General features: G+C 34.1%; 1 protein-coding gene across 1 annotated transcript; it reads left to right on the top strand.

The window, feature by feature from the left end:
* The first annotated feature begins 3,576 nt into the window (after window positions 1–3,576).
* On the top strand, window positions 3,577–15,144 carry LOC106463522. Its single transcript, XM_013923567.2, has 3 exons — window positions 3,577–4,443; window positions 12,997–13,193; window positions 14,834–15,144. The coding sequence occupies exons 1-3, from the start codon at window positions 4,157–4,159 to the stop codon at window positions 15,142–15,144; spliced, it is 795 nt and encodes a 264-aa protein (XP_013779021.2). The 5' UTR covers window positions 3,577–4,156.
* Window positions 15,145–18,253: the final 3,109 nt, after the last annotated feature.

The following is an 18,253-nucleotide window of genomic DNA, read 5'->3' as shown; positions in this document are numbered from 1 at the left end:
GGGCTACTTTTTTACGAACGAATAATGGGATTGACCGTCACATTATAACGCCCCCACGGCTGAAAGGGCGAGCATGTTTGGTGTGACGGTGATGCGAACCAGCGACCCGCAGATTGCGAGTCGAGCGTCCTAACCACCTGGCCATGCCGGGCCCTTTCGAGAGGTTTGAGAAATATAGTTCTATATGATCAAAAGTACATCGTTTTGATAGCATAACAGTGAGTGTTAAAATACAAGGGCCTCCCCCAGTGGCACTGCGGTATGTCTGCGGACTTACAACGCAAGAAACCGTGTTTCAATACCTGTGGTGAGCAGAGCACAGATAGCCTATATGTGTATCTTTGTGTTTAACTTCAAACAAACAAATACAAAAAATAACTTTAGTAGATGTGAAAACATTGACTTGATTTACTTTTACTGATGCCACGATAACAGACTCAATTAGAAAGTCTTCAGCAAAGTGCTTTAGTACGTTGGTTGTTTATCTTTCAGTTCAAATGTTTACCAGCCAATGACACGTGGAGCTATACACTTTCACGTTATTGTTCAAAATTTTTGTCTTTTTCTTCGTGTTTCTTTATTTATAATGGTGTACAGTTTACTCTTTTTAAAAGTTTTTGATAAGTTTCCGAACACAAAGGTTACTTTATTGGCATACGAGATTAATTAACCGATCTTTACACAACGTAAAGTTCAATAACTACCCATCATTTCAATGCGAAATTTGTCATAGTGACAGTAATTTAAATGTTTGTAAATGTGGAATAAAAGGATGTCTTCCAACTCTATTGCCAGTGATACTTGAGTCGATGATTTAAACATATGGTCTCCTAGGTGTAGCCTCCCCCAGTGGCACAGCGGTATGCCTGCGGAAACAGGTTTCGATACCCGTCGTGGGCAGAGCACAGATAGCCCATTGTGTAGCTTTGTGCTTAACTACAAACAAACTCCTAGGTGTAATTTACTTTTAAACATGTAATCAAATAACACGATAATATGTGTCAAATGAATTTTATACAGTTAGAAATGATATAAATAATAACAAATATCGAAACAGTGATGAAGAAGAGTCAGAGTAAATCTGTCGATTTTGGTCTGAAAACGTAGTTGAAACTCACACTGGTGATCTTATTTGTTGTTTTGAAATTTTTCCCAAGTTTACACAAGGGCTAGTTCCACTAGCCAACCATAATTTTGAGTTGATAGATCATAGGGAAGGCAGCTGGTCAATAGCACTCACCACCAATTCCAGACCTATTCTAATCGAATAATGAGATTTGACCATCACTCTTATAGCGCATCGTCGGTCCCAACCGGACGATTGAGTATTTGCAGCAATCGAACGCAATCCATGGAGATTCACATTCACATTCCGGCACACTAACTACTAGGTAAGCCTAACTCAATAGTATTTTCTATTCGATTTTTAGTTTACAGTCAAATAAAGACCTGTATTTTGTCTTCTAAAAAATCCCAGCGAGACGTATTGATAAAAAACTAAACATGGAAAAATAATTACGATATCTATATAGATATCTTGATTACTGACACATGAAGATATCCACGACTAGATTCATTAAGTAGATCGTTAATGGTAGAAGAAAGATCTCGACATGGTTAGAGGTTTAAGTTTAAAAACATACGTTGAAGATCACTCCCACTATAAGGATCTCAATACGTGATCAAGCGGCTCAACCAATTGGGCATTCATTCTCTCTTTGTTCCAAAGATTAACGGCTATGACTTTCCATCTGTCTCTGCTGAGATGAATCACTTCTAATGTTTACAATCTAGTAATTTTCTTGGTGTTATCTGACCACTTCTGTTATTTTTGTGTCGTTTCTCTTTTCCTTCTACACCTTCTGCTAGAATATATATCCACCTGCCAACGCCTCATACTACATGATCAACGTATTGCACTTCTATGTTGTTAGAGTTTGCATCAGCAGACCACATCTTTGCACCACATTATCAAGATATCTTACTTGTCTGTTGTTAGAGTTTGCATCAGCAGACCACATCTTTGCACCACATTATCAATATATCTTACTTGCCTGTTGTTAGAGTTTGCATCAGCAGACCACATCCTTGCACCACATTATCATGGTATTTCACTTATCTGTTGTTATTTTGAGTTTGCATCAGAAGATCACCTCATCGTACCAAATTATCATTTGTCTGTTCTGTAATACTCACAATAGTTCCTTGTCTCATCCACAAGATATATATATACTGTGTTATTAGTCTTTCTTTAAGTCCATTAAAACCTGCACCATCCTTCTTACAAATCTAGCCGCGTGGTCATACGAATATAGGTTTACGACATATGCGGATGACTACTGATACTGTGGATATCTCGACACGTGGTCAGAACACTAGGTTTACTATACAGATGGATGATTATTGACACAATAAATATTTCGACATGTGGTCAGACCACTAGGTTTACTACACACATGGATGATTATTGACACAATAAAGATTGCGATACGTGATCAGACCACTAGGTTTACTACACACATGGATGATTATTGACACAATAAATATTTCGACACGTGGTCAGACCACTAGGTTTACTATACAGATGGATAATTACTGACACAATAAATATTTCGACATGTGGTCAGACCACTAGGTTTACTACACACATGGATGATTATTGACACAATAAAGATTGCGATACGTGATCAGATCACTAGGTTTACTATACAGATGGATGATTACTGACACAATAAATATTTCGACATGTGGTCAGACCACTAGGTTTACTATACAGATGGATGATTACTGACACAATAAATATTTCAACATGTGGTCAGACCACTAGGTTTACTACACACATGGATGATTATTGACACAATAAAGATTGCGACACGTGGTCAGACAGCTATAGGAATACTACACAGATAGATGATCATCGACAACATAAAGATCTCGACACGTGGTCAATCAAATAAACTGTAACCAAGGTTTTCACGAGAAAACAAACTAGGTTGCAATATCCTAAACTCTTGTCACTTTTGCACGTGCCAAGTAAAAGATTATTCTTTTACATTACTCGCCGAGTGTTCTTAATAGTACATGAATTTCCTTTGGAAACAAATGAAACGTTTTTGGAGAATATTATATAAATATTCATTTTGCAGTCGATAATAGCTGAATAATTGTGAAAAGTGGAACGTAAAGGTTCAAAAATTCCAGGAATAGACGTCAAGTTTTATAAAGTATGCCTTAGAAAAATACCTGAGTACCATATGTTAAGAGATAAGCCGAGTCTGATTAGCTTTGTAATTGTGTTGGCTTTCTTTGTTAGCAAGCGATCCTTAAATACAACTTACATCTCTCTCCTGTAGCAAAGCAAAACGAGGGTAATATTTTCACACGATGATGATTTAGCTAATGTAACTTCCTTGTCATCTCTGTATACTCAATAATGAATACGTCTAGACACCCCTTAATGTTTCCGCCTGTCCTCGTCTGCTCGTCTAATGAGGACCGTCCTCTTCGTGTCCTTACGTCTCACCAAACATGAACACTAACGAAAGGCTGAAGAAACAGGAAGATTCACGGGTCAATCCCTTTCAATCCTACCTTTAGATTAGACTCTTTCACACAGAAGCACTTAATACCCGAATTAAACTCCTACTTCCACGTGCAGAACTGTCACGGACTATTCCAAGATCGTAATTGGACAAGTGCTGTGTTTGTAAAAAAAATAGGTTGTTGGAAGGAGGAGGGGGCGTGAGAAAATTACATTGTCTGTTTATTCGGGTGTGTTGATGCACGTGCTTATTGTTCAGACTGCAGGACGATAAAAAGAAAAGACGCCTTCCAGTTTGTCCGTCAAAGAAGAGGAGTGGCACATCGAGTAGCTTACTGGTTGTATCAAGAATTTAAAGAAACATATTCAACGTTGGTCTTATCGCTAAGAACTTCGTGTTATATTCTAAACGTTGTATCTGTTAACTAGGAAATATCATTTTTCACTCTAACTAAAACTAACAGTACTTCCCCTATAGTATTTTTTTAAAGAAAATAATATATTCTTTTTTTAAAAAGTTCTAATACACGATATATGTCTATAGTGAGCGAACTGGCTACTTGAACACAGATAAATCCATTCGTACCCCAATATCTTCTTGAAACAATTTAAAATATGCTTCTCTTAAACCCCAAAGTTTGGTGTAAAAGGTATTACAAGCTTCTTCTGATGGTTGAAATGGTCAGCCGGTGCATGGGTAAACCCATACAGAATAAGTTTTTCACACAAGATTTACAACATGTAACCAGGCGCACACCTTTTCCTGTTAGTGTTGTCGATGCATCAGAGGTGGACAACGTCCAAAGGGAAACGCTGGCCAATAACCGTACGTTGGTGACCAATACAAGCCTTTCAGACTTGATGAATATAACCTACATAAGACAGATGAGAAAACGTGAAAGGTGAGTTTAGTAAGAAAAATATCACTTACCAATCCAAGTAATCAGCTTTATTCTTACCCAAACACCTCATGTTTGACTGATTATGTGTATGTACTTCATTGTGTTTGTATATCTTTACCTGTACGTATAGAACTGCCTGTCTACCGATATATTGTAATCACTTCATCTGTTTCTATTCGCTGGAAATTCTATCTCTCTACATAACTATTTGTCTGTTTATTTCTCTATCCACCTCCACTCTGTTATTCTTTTTTTCTTTTATATAACTATGATTTTCTTTATTTTCTTTTCTCTAATTCTTCAAGTTTTAATGTTTATATGTATTTGTTGTTATTTGTACAGTTAACCGTAATCCTGAGAACTATTGACACTGTAATTAATTGAGAAAGAGCGTTTAGTAAGACTCGTACAGACAGAAAAAAGCGGGAAGATCTTCTTGTACCTTATTATCATATTTGTGAAGGATTTTCTAAACTTTCTGAATTTATGCTTTAGTTCAGCGTTTGGTAAGATAACTTTAACGAAACAGTCCTTGCTATCTTTCAAGCGTCAATAAGAAACCAAAAAGTGACTTTATCTATTAATAAAATTAAATAACCAAAAAGACAGTTCCAGAAGTTTTCAGTTAAAATGACAATCTTTCTAAGTATATGTATTAGAAATATTTCTGTTTTACGCAGAGCGACAGCTGGAAAAAACAAAAAGTTTCTGTTCTTGGCTGTGACTGTGGGGTTGATTTTAAGTTCTGGAATGAGACATGGTATTCAGGTATACTGATAGTCAACAGATAGCCAGATATATCTACAACCTTTGATATTAAAAATTGGCCAACTTCTTGTTCGTTGACTGCTGGAGTGAATATCAAAAACCAAGAGAAGAATCCACAACAAAAGGGAACCAAAATCGATAGGAGAATTAAGTGTAAAAGATTTGTAGTGATACCCACACTTTTATAGTTGGACCGAAGTCTGATCGCAGTATCTCACAATTCTTTAGGTTACATCCTTCAACCGCTATTCCACATACAATTCTAACTATATATATATAAGGCTAGTTTATACAGGTTTCTGCGTCACTTCTTTGAATAAAAATAACTTCCTAGAAGTCCATACAGAAACGTGTACACAGTAGTTGGATGCTTAAGGAATAGTACATTCGACCTTGCAACATCCGGTCACAGCTAAATGCAGAAACTGCAAAGAAATTTTGAAAAACCACAAACACGATAGATGATAATATCAAATTATCTCAAGGATGGGATGGCGCTGGAGAAAAGTAATGTTGTTAACCACGTGAGTCAAATATCAATTCGCAATACAATCCGAGCCAGTCTTAAAATTAATGATGATGTTTCTGCTTTTATATTTAGAATCAAATCCAAAAACAGGTTCGTGATATCGGTTCTATAGAAATCAAGCAAATGAGCAGAAAAAAATCAATCTACTAATGTGCAACTGAATACCTTCATTGCTAATTAACTAATCAGAACTTAATGAACTTACCAAGTTAAAGTTTGAAGCACAACTACTCTTAGGACTATGATTTGCATAATGTCAATTTCACTCTTTGTAACCACAGCGGCTAAGCGGTAAATTTGAAGGTTAAGTACTTGCGGTGGGCTCAGAAAATCTATTGAATAGTTTTACCCTTAAAAACGCGAATAAATAAGCAATATTTCTAGTAACTAATCATTTGTGCTATTTTTATGTCATTCATGAAAACACACAAACTTCACCTATAAAAAACGTTTTAAAAAAAAAGAGAGAAAAATAAAAGCAGGTATTATTTGTTAATGTTCCCCAATCTGATGAACAATGTTTTTCTTTCAGTTTATGTATAATTTGTCGATATACAATATATTTTTTTAAATCTAGCTTACTGATGAGAAATATAGATGGTCATTATTTTAGGAACCCCCCAGTGGTAACGGTGGGGTATGTATAAGGACTTATACTGCTAGAAACCGGGTTTCGATACCCGTGGTGGGCAAAGGGCTACCCTTTGTGTAGCTTTGTGCTTCATAACGCAAACAACAACAACATTAATTATGTTTAATTCTCGTTTACTGATGTAAAAATGAAAGTATCAATCGTATGTTGGTAGTTTCATCGTATGTTGATAGTTTCATCGTATGTTGGTAGTTTTCATCGTATGTTGATAGTTTCATCGTATGTTGGTAGTTTTCATCGTATGTTGATAGCTGTTATCAATTGCATGTACTTGATACTTTGTATATGTAACAAAAAATCCCCTAATGTAGGTGTTTTGATTGCTAACAGTTCTAACAATATACTATCAATAAAACAAACACTTGATTGTATTGTTAACTTCCAGTGGGGTTTTGAACAATTATACTTATTATCATAAATTCGATATTTAATACGTATAAAATACTTGGAACATGAAGTGTAAAAAAAAGAAGAAGGAAAACAACAAAGTACGACAGTCAAAATTTGTAAATCTTAAGTTCAAAATAAGAAGATTTCAAATTATTATAAACCCCTGTAAACCAGCTTTATCCTGAAAATAAAGAAATAAAATGTTTGTTTTGACACTTTACAACTAATGTAGGTTTGGAAACCCGGTTTCATTGCATTATAAAGAAAGAAAAACGGAGGAAGTTATTGTAGAGTAAGTTGGTTTGCATTAAAATTAGATTATTTCAGTCGTAGTTTAAAATACATTCTAGATTTTTCATTTCAAGTTGTTTGTTCTTTTACAGGAGTATATTTTATTTATTTTAGTTCTACTGGTGTGTATGTCTGCGGACTTACAACGCTAGAAACCGGGTTTCGATACCCGTGGTGGGCAGAGCACAGATAGCCCATTGTGTAGCTTTGTGCTAAATTACAAATAAACAAACAAAATATATCTTTGGTAAGTAGCACATTCCACCAATAAGGTTGTGCCACTAGGGGGCCGGTCAAAAAGAGGATCGTTGTTTACTGGTGAACACTACTGTTGATATAATGTAAGGTTTTTTCTTACGTTTACTTCCACTAGCGGATAATGAATTCACCAAGTTTTAAGAGCTCAGTAAAACAAGAAAAGTTAACCTTGTTTAACAGTGAGTCCGTTTTATGAATAAACCAACTTTTATTTGAAACTTGATTTTGAAAACAACTCATTTTTTATTTATAACTTAGTCTATCGTTATCAAATTTTAATGACAAAAAATAATCATATTTTTCGTATGTTTTTAAAGTTTGTTTATTTGTAGTTACGCACAAAGCTTTCGGACTTGCCGCTGTGCCACTGATGGGGGAATTTTTTTTAAAGAAAAAAAAAGATAAGTTAAATTATGATTCCTAGAAATGTATACGTTGGAAGTTGTTTCCAATTTCCAGTGACAGATTATTCATTTTCCATATACTTGCTGTGACTTTAAATGAAATATCTTGGAAATGTCAAGTGACTGTATGTATAGTATACAAGTCATCTTATCTTCTGTAATAACTTCTTGCTCAAAACTCTTTCTATATATGCGTAACTTTGATTTAAGCAAAAAAAGATTTCTTGAAATATCTCCAAGAAGATATATTATATCATCTACATTTATATCATCTGTTATAATATAATGTTGTATTATCTATTTATATATCTGTTATATCATCTACATTTTGATTTCTATACATCTAACTAGATATATTTGGGCCCCCCAGTGGCACAGCGGTATGTCTGCGGACTTACAACGCTAGAATCCGGATTTCGATACCCGTGGTGGGCAGAGCACAGATAGCCCATTGTGTAGCTTTGTGCTAAATTACAAATAAACAAACAAAATATATCTTTGGCAAGTAGCACATTCCACCAATAAGGTATGAAAGCATTTGTTTGAAGTTAAGTACAAAGCTACACAATGGGCTATCTGTGCTCTGCCCACCACGGGTATCGAAATCCGGTTTCTAGCGTTGTCAGTCTGCAGACATACCGCTGTCCCACTGAGGTCTTCTTTTAAGATAGCTATGAATATTAACATTATGTTTCCAGTTTTAATTCCAATAAATCTGAGATAAATGTATTATTTCCCTTGAATGTTTGAAATTCGAGTCATATTTCCGGAGTTATCAAATGTAGGATTATGTATAATTTGTTTGTAATCAGAAGCCTTAAAGAAATGCTTATAACTCTGTATCGTTTAGTTGAAACGTTCAATTAAACTAAGAATTTTATAAATATGTTTTTTTTATATATTTCAGAATGTTTTATTTAATCATCACGGTTGCAATCTAAGTTTTAAGAACTTACATATATCAGTAAAGCTGACGAACTTTGTTCAAATTACTCTCGCAACATACAAAAGTTTTTGCTCTCCCCCCTTGTATTGTATCAATATTCTGCAAAAACTACCAACATACGATGAAAACTACCAACATACGATGAAAACTACCAACATACGATGAAAACTACAAACATACGATGAAACTACCAACATACGATGAAACTACCAACATACGATGAAAACTACCAACATACGATGAAAACTACCAACATACGATGAAACTACCAACATACGATGAAACTACCAACATACGATGAAAAAGGCGTCAGTAAGAGAAATATCTATGTATACTTAATTGATAGACATTTTGCGTATAATGTACATAAAAACAAAACTGAAATTATACGGGTTTTTTTCTCACGTTACCAACAAGAGCAACGAAAGCATTAGTTTCGTTAATATGCTACTGTATCCCCTAATGTAATTACTGAAACATCTTGGAACGTATTCTGTTTATAGATACTGTTCGCTTTGATAATACTAATTCGCAACCATGGAGCATTAGTTTCGTTAATATGCTACTGTATCCACTAATGTAATTACTGAAACGTCTTGGAACATATTTGATTTATAAATACTGTTCGCTTTCATGATACTAATTCGCAACTATGAAGCATTAGTTTCGTTAATATGCTACTGTATCCACTAATGTAATTACTGAAACGTCTTGGAACGTATTCTGTTTATAGATACTCTTCGCTTTCATGATACTAATTCGCAACCATGGAGCATTAGTTTCGTTAATATGCTACTGTATCCACTAATGTAATTACTGAAACGTCTTGGAACCTATTCTGTTTATAAATACTGTTCGCTTTCATGATACTAATTCGCAACCATGGACGCCAACGTCACTAAATAGATAAATAAGAAAATTTCTGGCACTCTTCACCCGAAACTTTTTTATTTTTCGTTTTAATAAAAACAATTCTTAACAAAGCAAACGACTAGAAGACAAAGACAGGAATGACTCCAATCGATAGCTAGGATTTAGAACTCACAAAGAATGGCACATAGGCGACAGACTGTTTGGAAACAACAAGAGCCGTTCTTTTAAACAAAAAAGTTTTGATAATTTATTTTCAACACCAGTTTTTTTTTTCTTTCTGGAAGTAGCTTACAATGCAATATTTTAATATTGAAACTTTTTATCTTTCAAACTTTCAGAAACTGACAAACCTTAAACGTTAGCGGACTGAAAACATGCTCTAGATTCTGACTGAAGACATAATCTTAAATAAATATGTCATGTTTAAAGAACTCATATAATGATAGATATATTTTCCAACATATTTCTTGGAACAAATTGTATAACGTAATTTACAGAAAAATAACAAACACAGTAAAACGTCATGTGTCGATCTAAAAAAAAACAGTCTCATAATTATAGATTTAATGCTCTTCGCTAGATATCTAAATACACGTTGCATTTTGTTAATCCCCTCCCCCAAACTAGCCAAATCTTGTTTAAGACTAATGTGTATCTTTCACTAACTATTCAACCTGCAGAAAATAGGTATAAGAACCAAGAGAAAAATCACAAAAATGTGGTGTGGTAGAATCTTGATATTTCTCTGTTTCAGTTTGTTCGAATCTGAAATACTTGGTGAAACAAACAAAACTTGTTCGGGTAATAATTGCAATGGAAAATCAATGTTTCTAACGCAGCCAGCCAGTCTGTTTTTTTTAGCACAAAGCTACGCAATGGCCTGTCTCTGATTTTAGTGTCATAAGTCTCAGACCTGCCGCTGAGCCACAGAGAGACGAAGCAAGACAGAACAGAACGGATGGCGTGCACCTGTATAGAACTGGCAACACTGAAAGTGACATATGTAAATTATATTAGTAGCAGTGATAAATTAACATTGATACCTATACATGGTTAACGGAAATGGTAAGAACAAATTAAACATTTTTTACCACAAGTAATAATTATAAATTAATCCCATTAATCTATTATACGTAAATATATATACATAGATGTAATTATTGTATGGGAAACAAATTTTACTGTCGTTTTTAAATTTGCAAAAGTAACATTAGAACACCAGCTATAAACTGTAATGGCTACATCTGGTGGTTCAGTATGTTTCTTGGTGTTAAGCTAAGATCATTCTTGGCTATACCTGGCGGACCAATATCTGTTTCTTGATGTCAAGCTTAGATTAGTCTTGATTACACCTGGCTGATCAATATCTTAAATCAGACTTCCTTACAATAGTATATATATATTACAATTATAAAGTTAGTCACTCTATCTTGAATAACGGTCCCATCTTAGATACGTTTTTTCTTTTTTTTTTAAGTTCCAAAGAAATAAACATGTTGAGTCTTATATCTCATATAACCAAACGTAAAAAAAATCTCTTAACTTTTCCATTACGAATTTCGAATCAGAAGTGTGTAAAGATAAAATTTAATGGAAGAATTAAGAAGAATGTGAAAAATATGTGAAGTGTAGTGTGATTTTTACTGCTATCAATGCTTGGCCAATATTCGGAGTTTAAGTTAACACCATAACTTTTGAAGTTTCCACCACACTCTAACAGGCAAGTTGAGAGGAGAGTGGAAAAGAAATCTGAGGTCTAACGTGCTTTTTATCGCGAGTTTGTAAGCCCTATTCGTATTGAATTTTTCGTTAGCTTCCAAGGTTTAACGTTGGTACTTTAAAATAATCTGGTATACTACACCTACATAGATGGTTTTTTTTATTTATTATATCATGATAATCTTACACCTAGTAAATCACAAACAATAGCATAACTTACAGTGATAACAACAGATAATTGGTAACATGCAGCTATTTAAATATTGTTTTTGATATTCAGAGCAACATATTTAAGTTAGCGTTGTCAGGCAATTATAATAACTTATAAATGAAATTAAAAATGAATATAATAATATGTAAGCTGGTACATGTAAGGCTAGGGTACGTCAGAAATTGTAGTGAGTGATCGAGTCGTTATATACTTCATTTAGTTGCTTAAGCAACAACTGTCTCTGTTTGTTTTTAATTATGCACAAAGCTACACAAGGGCTATCTGTGCTCTGCCCACCACGGGTATCGAAACCCGGATTCTAGCGTTGTAAGTCCGCAGACATACCGCTGTGCCACTGGGGGGCACAACTGTCTCTGTCTAAACTAGATTGTTTTTAATCAATTGTGTTTAAGGTCATTACACAACAGAATTAGGCTTATGATTTTTATTTATTTATTTATGTTAACATAAGTTATTTTTGTTGTTTTTCATTTTGAAATTTGTATTGTTTTTGGTTAGGGGAGTTTCTAACGTGATGAGCACGTGGCTTAATTACTAGAATTTTCTTAAAAGTTTAGAAGTACCGTATGTGCGACAAAATGTATTTGTGAAGTAAGTTAGCCCTATCTTTAGTTACGTAGAATTTATAAGAATTGTAGAACTTGTCGTAAAAATAAATAAAACGTTTTCGTTGTAATCAAATGGACTGGACTATGTATTCCTCTTTTTTACTGAATAATCTTTAAGTCTCAAAATTACAATAAAGGAAGAAAAATTAAATATGTTGACAGTGAGATTAAGCGTGTTGCTAATTAGCCAATAACATGCCATGAGAGCATTCCTCTGGGAGAAACATTTGGTAGACAATCTTCATGAAAGTAACTTCCAGTTGAAGCGAAATTTGACAACAGATGGCGATAAAGTTTAGAATGTGAATGTTTTGCTTCTTTCCGGTATTGATGATCCATCATCGCATCAAAAAGAAAAACCATGAAAATATAGTACCATCTATCAAACAAACCTACGCTAACAAAATAAAGAACTAACTTGAAATTATAAAAATTCTGAAACCATGAAATTAGAGTTTAATATCTGAATCATTTCACTAAATGATCATTGTTTATCCTGTAAAATAAAACTAAATACCATATACTGAATAAAATGTAGACAGGTGTAAAATTATAAAAACAGGAAGGCTTTGAATATCCTAGTATATCTCTTGTAAAATATAGATATTGGTTTAATATCATATTGGCGAATTTTACCCTTACTTGGTGGTGCATGGAATGATATTTTCTATCTTGTAGTTTACAAAATTTTAATCATATCGTTAACTGTTTTACCTGGTGCAAAGCAGTGTTTTACGTGGTGCAATTAAATATTAACTCACGTTTTGCAAAGGTCATTATCCTATAAAGAGTATTCAATTCCTTCCTTGTTTTGAGGTAAATATTTTACCTATACTTTCATGGTAGTTGTCGTTTTTTCCGAGTTGTTTATTTTTCTCTGCAGGGTGAGGCAGGACTGGATCGAACGACTTAAAAGTCTTATACTTCTTGGTGTTGGAATATCCCAAGAACGGACTGTCACAACAACGTTTCCAAAGAAACTTCGTCATCACTTCGGTAAACTTCTGAATAAAATGGATAAAATCAATTCCAAAGAGGATTCATCGTGGTTTGAGAAGTTGCAAAGCTTTTACCCTTCATGTAAGTCAGTCTATTTATCACAATATTTGACAAGTGATATAACTAACCATTCGAAAACAGTTACCAACATTTTATGAAGAGGACCGAGCATCTCAATTGTATTTTGAGCGTTCGTTTTTTAGATTTTGTTAAGTTGCTTATAAAAATTTGTTATGCGACTATAATTCATAGAAGGGATAAAAAAGTACGTGATTTCTAACGCAGTGCTTAAACATTTGTAAATGTAATAAACAAATAACTTTTTTGGGGGAAGGGGCTATGGCAGCTTATTGCAAAGGTGTTTAGAAATTCTGTGTTAGAATATTTCTGTGCAAGACATACATAGCATATGTTGCTTATTTTTCATATAGACGTTTGACAATCTTGCTATTTGCATGTGTCAAACGACGACATACGTCTACCAGATACTTTTAAATGATTACTTGTACAATGACCTAACTGCTTTACATATGTATATCTAGATGTTCATAAGGCCGGGCGTAGTCTATGGTATTTAGAGTGTTGGAATGGGGATCCGAGGGTCTTAGATTCGGGGTTTGGTGCTGTCAAACTTACTTCGCACTTTCAACTCTGGGATCATTATAAGAGTAAGGGTCAATCATGTTATTCAGCTAAGACTAGGTGCTTCAAGCTGCGGATGTTAGCGATTGGTTGCCGTCCTTCCGGTCCAAAGTTCAAAACTAAGGATGACTATATCTGAACCAAAAGAGTATCTCGCTTGACCGTTTAGCAGGTTGTGTGCATAAGACGTTGTTAAGTTAATTAGCAAACAAATATCTTCTTAAAGATTTTAGTGAGTAGAGATGACGTAAGAAAGTTTTTGTTCATCATTTGAATAGCAATTCAAGTCTTGACAAGAAAAAATACAACCACTTTAGGCACTTTGAAATATATTTAAAAAATGCTTTAAACCCTTATCGTACTCAAAGCACATAAGACCGGTGCTTTAGAAGTCTGATTCCAATGGTTCCAAGTTAATAAAAATAGTGACCCATTCTTCCCAGATGGGATGCCAGTCCTTAGAAAACAGATATATATCCATCATACAGCTAAGCAAGCTGGAACAAACGAAGTACACTGTGTTGCTCAAGGTCACAACAACATAACGCGGATGAGTCTTGAACTCGCTACTATCCGAGTAGGAGTCCAAAGCGCGAGACCACTGATCCACGCTGCTCTATTTTTGAAATAAATTATAGCAATACAAATTAGGTCGTTAGGATTAAGACAGTGATAAATGGCTGACTAGTATGGGATAAAAAAAATATTTAAAACTTAAAAAACAACAACACTAAAACTTAGAAGCTGGTGCATTGAGAGTCTTATCACAATAATTAACCACGATTTTTAGAATTGTCAGTTTGAATCTATTTGAGTTGAGTGACACAAATGGTCAGATTCACGACATAGTCAAGTGTCTTAAACTAACACCAAATTCCATGATACTATTATTGGTATATAATTGATAATATTTTCACATAATTGCTATAAAACAGTAACATAACTTGTTATAGTCGTGTATTGCTATCATATGGAAGATGCAAGTAAGAAACAAACTACACAAGTCAATACTTCGTTCGGTTTGGTACTTTCATATAGTTCATGTTGAAACACACAATGACTGACGTCGATTCTTTTAGGTTCATTACCAGAAGGGACTGATAAAAGTTTGTGGGATGACTCACGGAGTTTTAACATTTACTACAATGCCAACTTCCTGACAACCACACCACAAGCAAAGATAAAGCTGGCCAAGCTACGCCTTTTCAAGGACAGAGACTTAAAGCTGGATGACTTGAATAGTAAACCTGATTTACTCCACTGGAAATTTCACCATTTTAAGATTCCAAGACTGCCTGAGAGGAACACGGGACTGACAGTGTCCTTATATCAGTACAAAAGACCTCTCAACAACGCGTCCAGTGAAGGTAAGAGCAGCATAGTGCATTAAATTCAATACCAAAAAAGTTAATACTTCCTAATCTCGGCGACCTCTAAGTGATAACAAAGCAAGGTAGATATTAAGAGGCGAAAGTGTACTATTACGTCATATTAAGATCGATAATAATATTATTCACCATCTTCGCTGTTTTAGTAAAGACTATTGTTATTAATTAAGGCTTAGTGTCCGTTCTTATTGTAATGTAACACACACTCACGTCTTATATGTTAAGCCTAAGTCATAGTCAAACATATTTTATCAACTTTTATGCTTAGTTTGTCAACATCTTCGTCAGGAGTTACTGGACATAAATAAACTTCTGAACAAACCAAAATTACTTTACAGAATTCTGGTTAGTATACTGTCATTGGAATAGAGAAAATGTTAGAGTAGAATAATGAACAAGAATTCTGGTTAGTATACTGTCATTGGAATAGAGAAAATGTTAGAGTAGAATAATGAACCATAATTCTGGTTAGTATACTGTCATTGGAATAGAGAAACTGTTAGAGTAGAATAATGAACAAGAATTCTGGTTAGCATACTGCCATTGGAATAGAGAAACTGTTAGAGTAGAATAATGAACAAGAATTCTGATTAGTATACTGTCATTGGAATAGAGAAAATGTTAGAGTAAAATAATGAACAAGAATTCTGGTTAGTATACTGTCATTGGAATAGAGAAACTGTTAGAGTAGAATAATTAACACTTATTTTCAGCAGACAAGTTTCCCACAGTGAAAAGAAATTCTTAGAAGGAGAGCGGAATTTATTATTATTATTTTTGTATTAAATGTATTTGTGTACAATATGCGTTCCAGTGATTTAGGAACACAGTACAACATATTTGTAGGATCAGATACGATGTTACAATATTTCAGAATACCAATGTTGACAAATTGTTAACAGAAGGCTTTTGGAGAGTATAAGAACCAATGGAATAAAAGACTTAGGATTTTTGTCCTCAGTCAGTTTTTCGACTGTGCTTCGTTTAAGAACACAAGAGTGAAAGTAAATAAGAATATGCTAAAACATACCAACCATATTACATTTGCCATATCCATTGCCTAAGAGGCCTTTCGCCTAATACCAGGGCTCACTAGGCCAGCTTGGGTACGATAGACACAGCAGTGGTCCAGGTGTTGTATATCATCAGTTTTCATGTACTACAACATTAAGGTGTGAGATTAAGCAAGTGAATTCGTAATTATTATCAACTTTATTTAAGTCATTTATAAATGAGTGTTATTCTGACAAAAAATTTGATATGCAATTATGTTATATTTGTTCATAAATGAACTAATATAAGACTAAACCAATCTCAAATCAGAACGAAAAGTGTATCAAATTAAGTGTAAACAGGTTTGACTAGAAAAGGCATTGATGGAAATTTGGCATTACATCTCAATTACGAATCTTTATTTTCTTGTCTGCTCTCTTTTCTTCACGTTTTCCCCACAATTGGTCTTAATTGAACATTAGAATATCTTTCAGTACCTGATAGTTCGTCATACAACTACTGTGTACTTGGCCTAAAGAGGCGCTTTACAATTGACTGGCCCAAGAGAAAGCGGCCTCGACAGTAGAGTTATGTTTTTCATCATCTTAAAACTTCGAATCTTGGCCCACGCGTCTGACCTTTTGATTGTTTCCTTTCTTGGCCTTGATGTTATAGGAAGTTGGTAATAATGAACATGAGCTTAGGCTGTGTTATGATCATGGAATTTCCTGTGTACCAATTTAACAGTTTATACATTTAATATAACTAGCTGAAGCTCAGTAAATTCGTCTGTTGATGTCGTCAGCATTACGTTAATCTATTATTTTGTGTGTGTGTGTTTGTTAGATTCTCAGCTTTGATTCATCACTTGTTATGTTAATTAGTTTACTCATGTATGCTAAAGGCCATAGGAAGAGGTAAGGCCACTCAGGCCATGGCCTGACTACTTTTGCATGGCATGTATAGCTTCTACTTATGTATTAAAACTTGCTTCTTTAAATTCCATACATTTAGTTGTGTGTATGTAGTATTTTAGTTAAAATGGCTCAAGATTCAATCTCATAGCATTATGTTAAAAATAATTCTGGGGGTATGTCCCCAAACCTCTCCTTGAAATGGCATGCTTTGTACACATCGTGTGTCACATTGTTTAGCTGTGACAATGGCTTGACCACTCAAAAATTGCTTCCTATGTTGTGGCGTTTAATTAATATAAGTAATACACTTTTCAAACCACAGTTATCTATTATTGTTATATATATATATATGGCAAATTTGTGTTCATTCAAACAACGTTTTACTTTATAAATTATCTGACCTATCGATATAGACTTTGTTGCATTCACTCTTTACTTCATAAATTCTGTTTTTGACCGTTCGACGGATGAAATATACACTCGTTTATAACAAAGGATAGGAAATTGTGCTTCTATTATCTTTTTCTTAACACAATAAACATTAAAAGTGCAATAAAAATACACAAAGGTACCAATAGTGAAAAGAAAGACATACTGTTTTCAATAATTCCATCAATATGAAATTAGATGTGGGAGTCCCTCATCTCATCCTGTATCACTGTGTCAACTTTGGTCTTGATTGATCAAGAAATGTGGAAACATATAAACACGCATATTGACGTTTATTTATATCGATTTTATAGAGAGTTGTCGTTAATGTTGCCTCTCAATATTAGAAAGTATCGAGTTTATCTGTTGGTTGTCTTTATAATTAAAATTCGTTTGTTTCAATTGATTTTCAGCAAAATCTACAGTTGGTAGGATTGGATTATAAGTTAGACGCTGCTGAATTCAAAGGTCAATTATTAAACCTTTTTTCAGTCTATCATGCTTTTTGTTACATCCTACCAGGAATATCGTGAAAATAAATCATTAAGATGATCTGTTATAATATTTCATAGCAGGAATAAAATCTAAAATTATAGCAGTATCTTATATAAAAGCTGTTAATTTCAGCTTTTTACACTTGAGGAACGACAGGTGATTTTCCTAAACAAAGCACTACCGTAGGAAGAATTTTTATTTTATTTTTTTTTGTGGTCTGGCCTTTGCCCCAACTAAACAATGTGGCTTACGATGTGCGTAAAGCGCACTAACGGGG

This window comes from Limulus polyphemus, unplaced genomic scaffold, assembly GCF_000517525.1.
Source record: "Limulus polyphemus unplaced genomic scaffold, Limulus_polyphemus-2.1.2 Scaffold1430, whole genome shotgun sequence".
NCBI lineage: Eukaryota > Metazoa > Arthropoda > Merostomata > Xiphosura > Limulidae > Limulus > Limulus polyphemus.
Note: the sequence above shows the minus strand (reverse complement) of the source record. Positions and strands in the feature narration are given on the sequence as shown.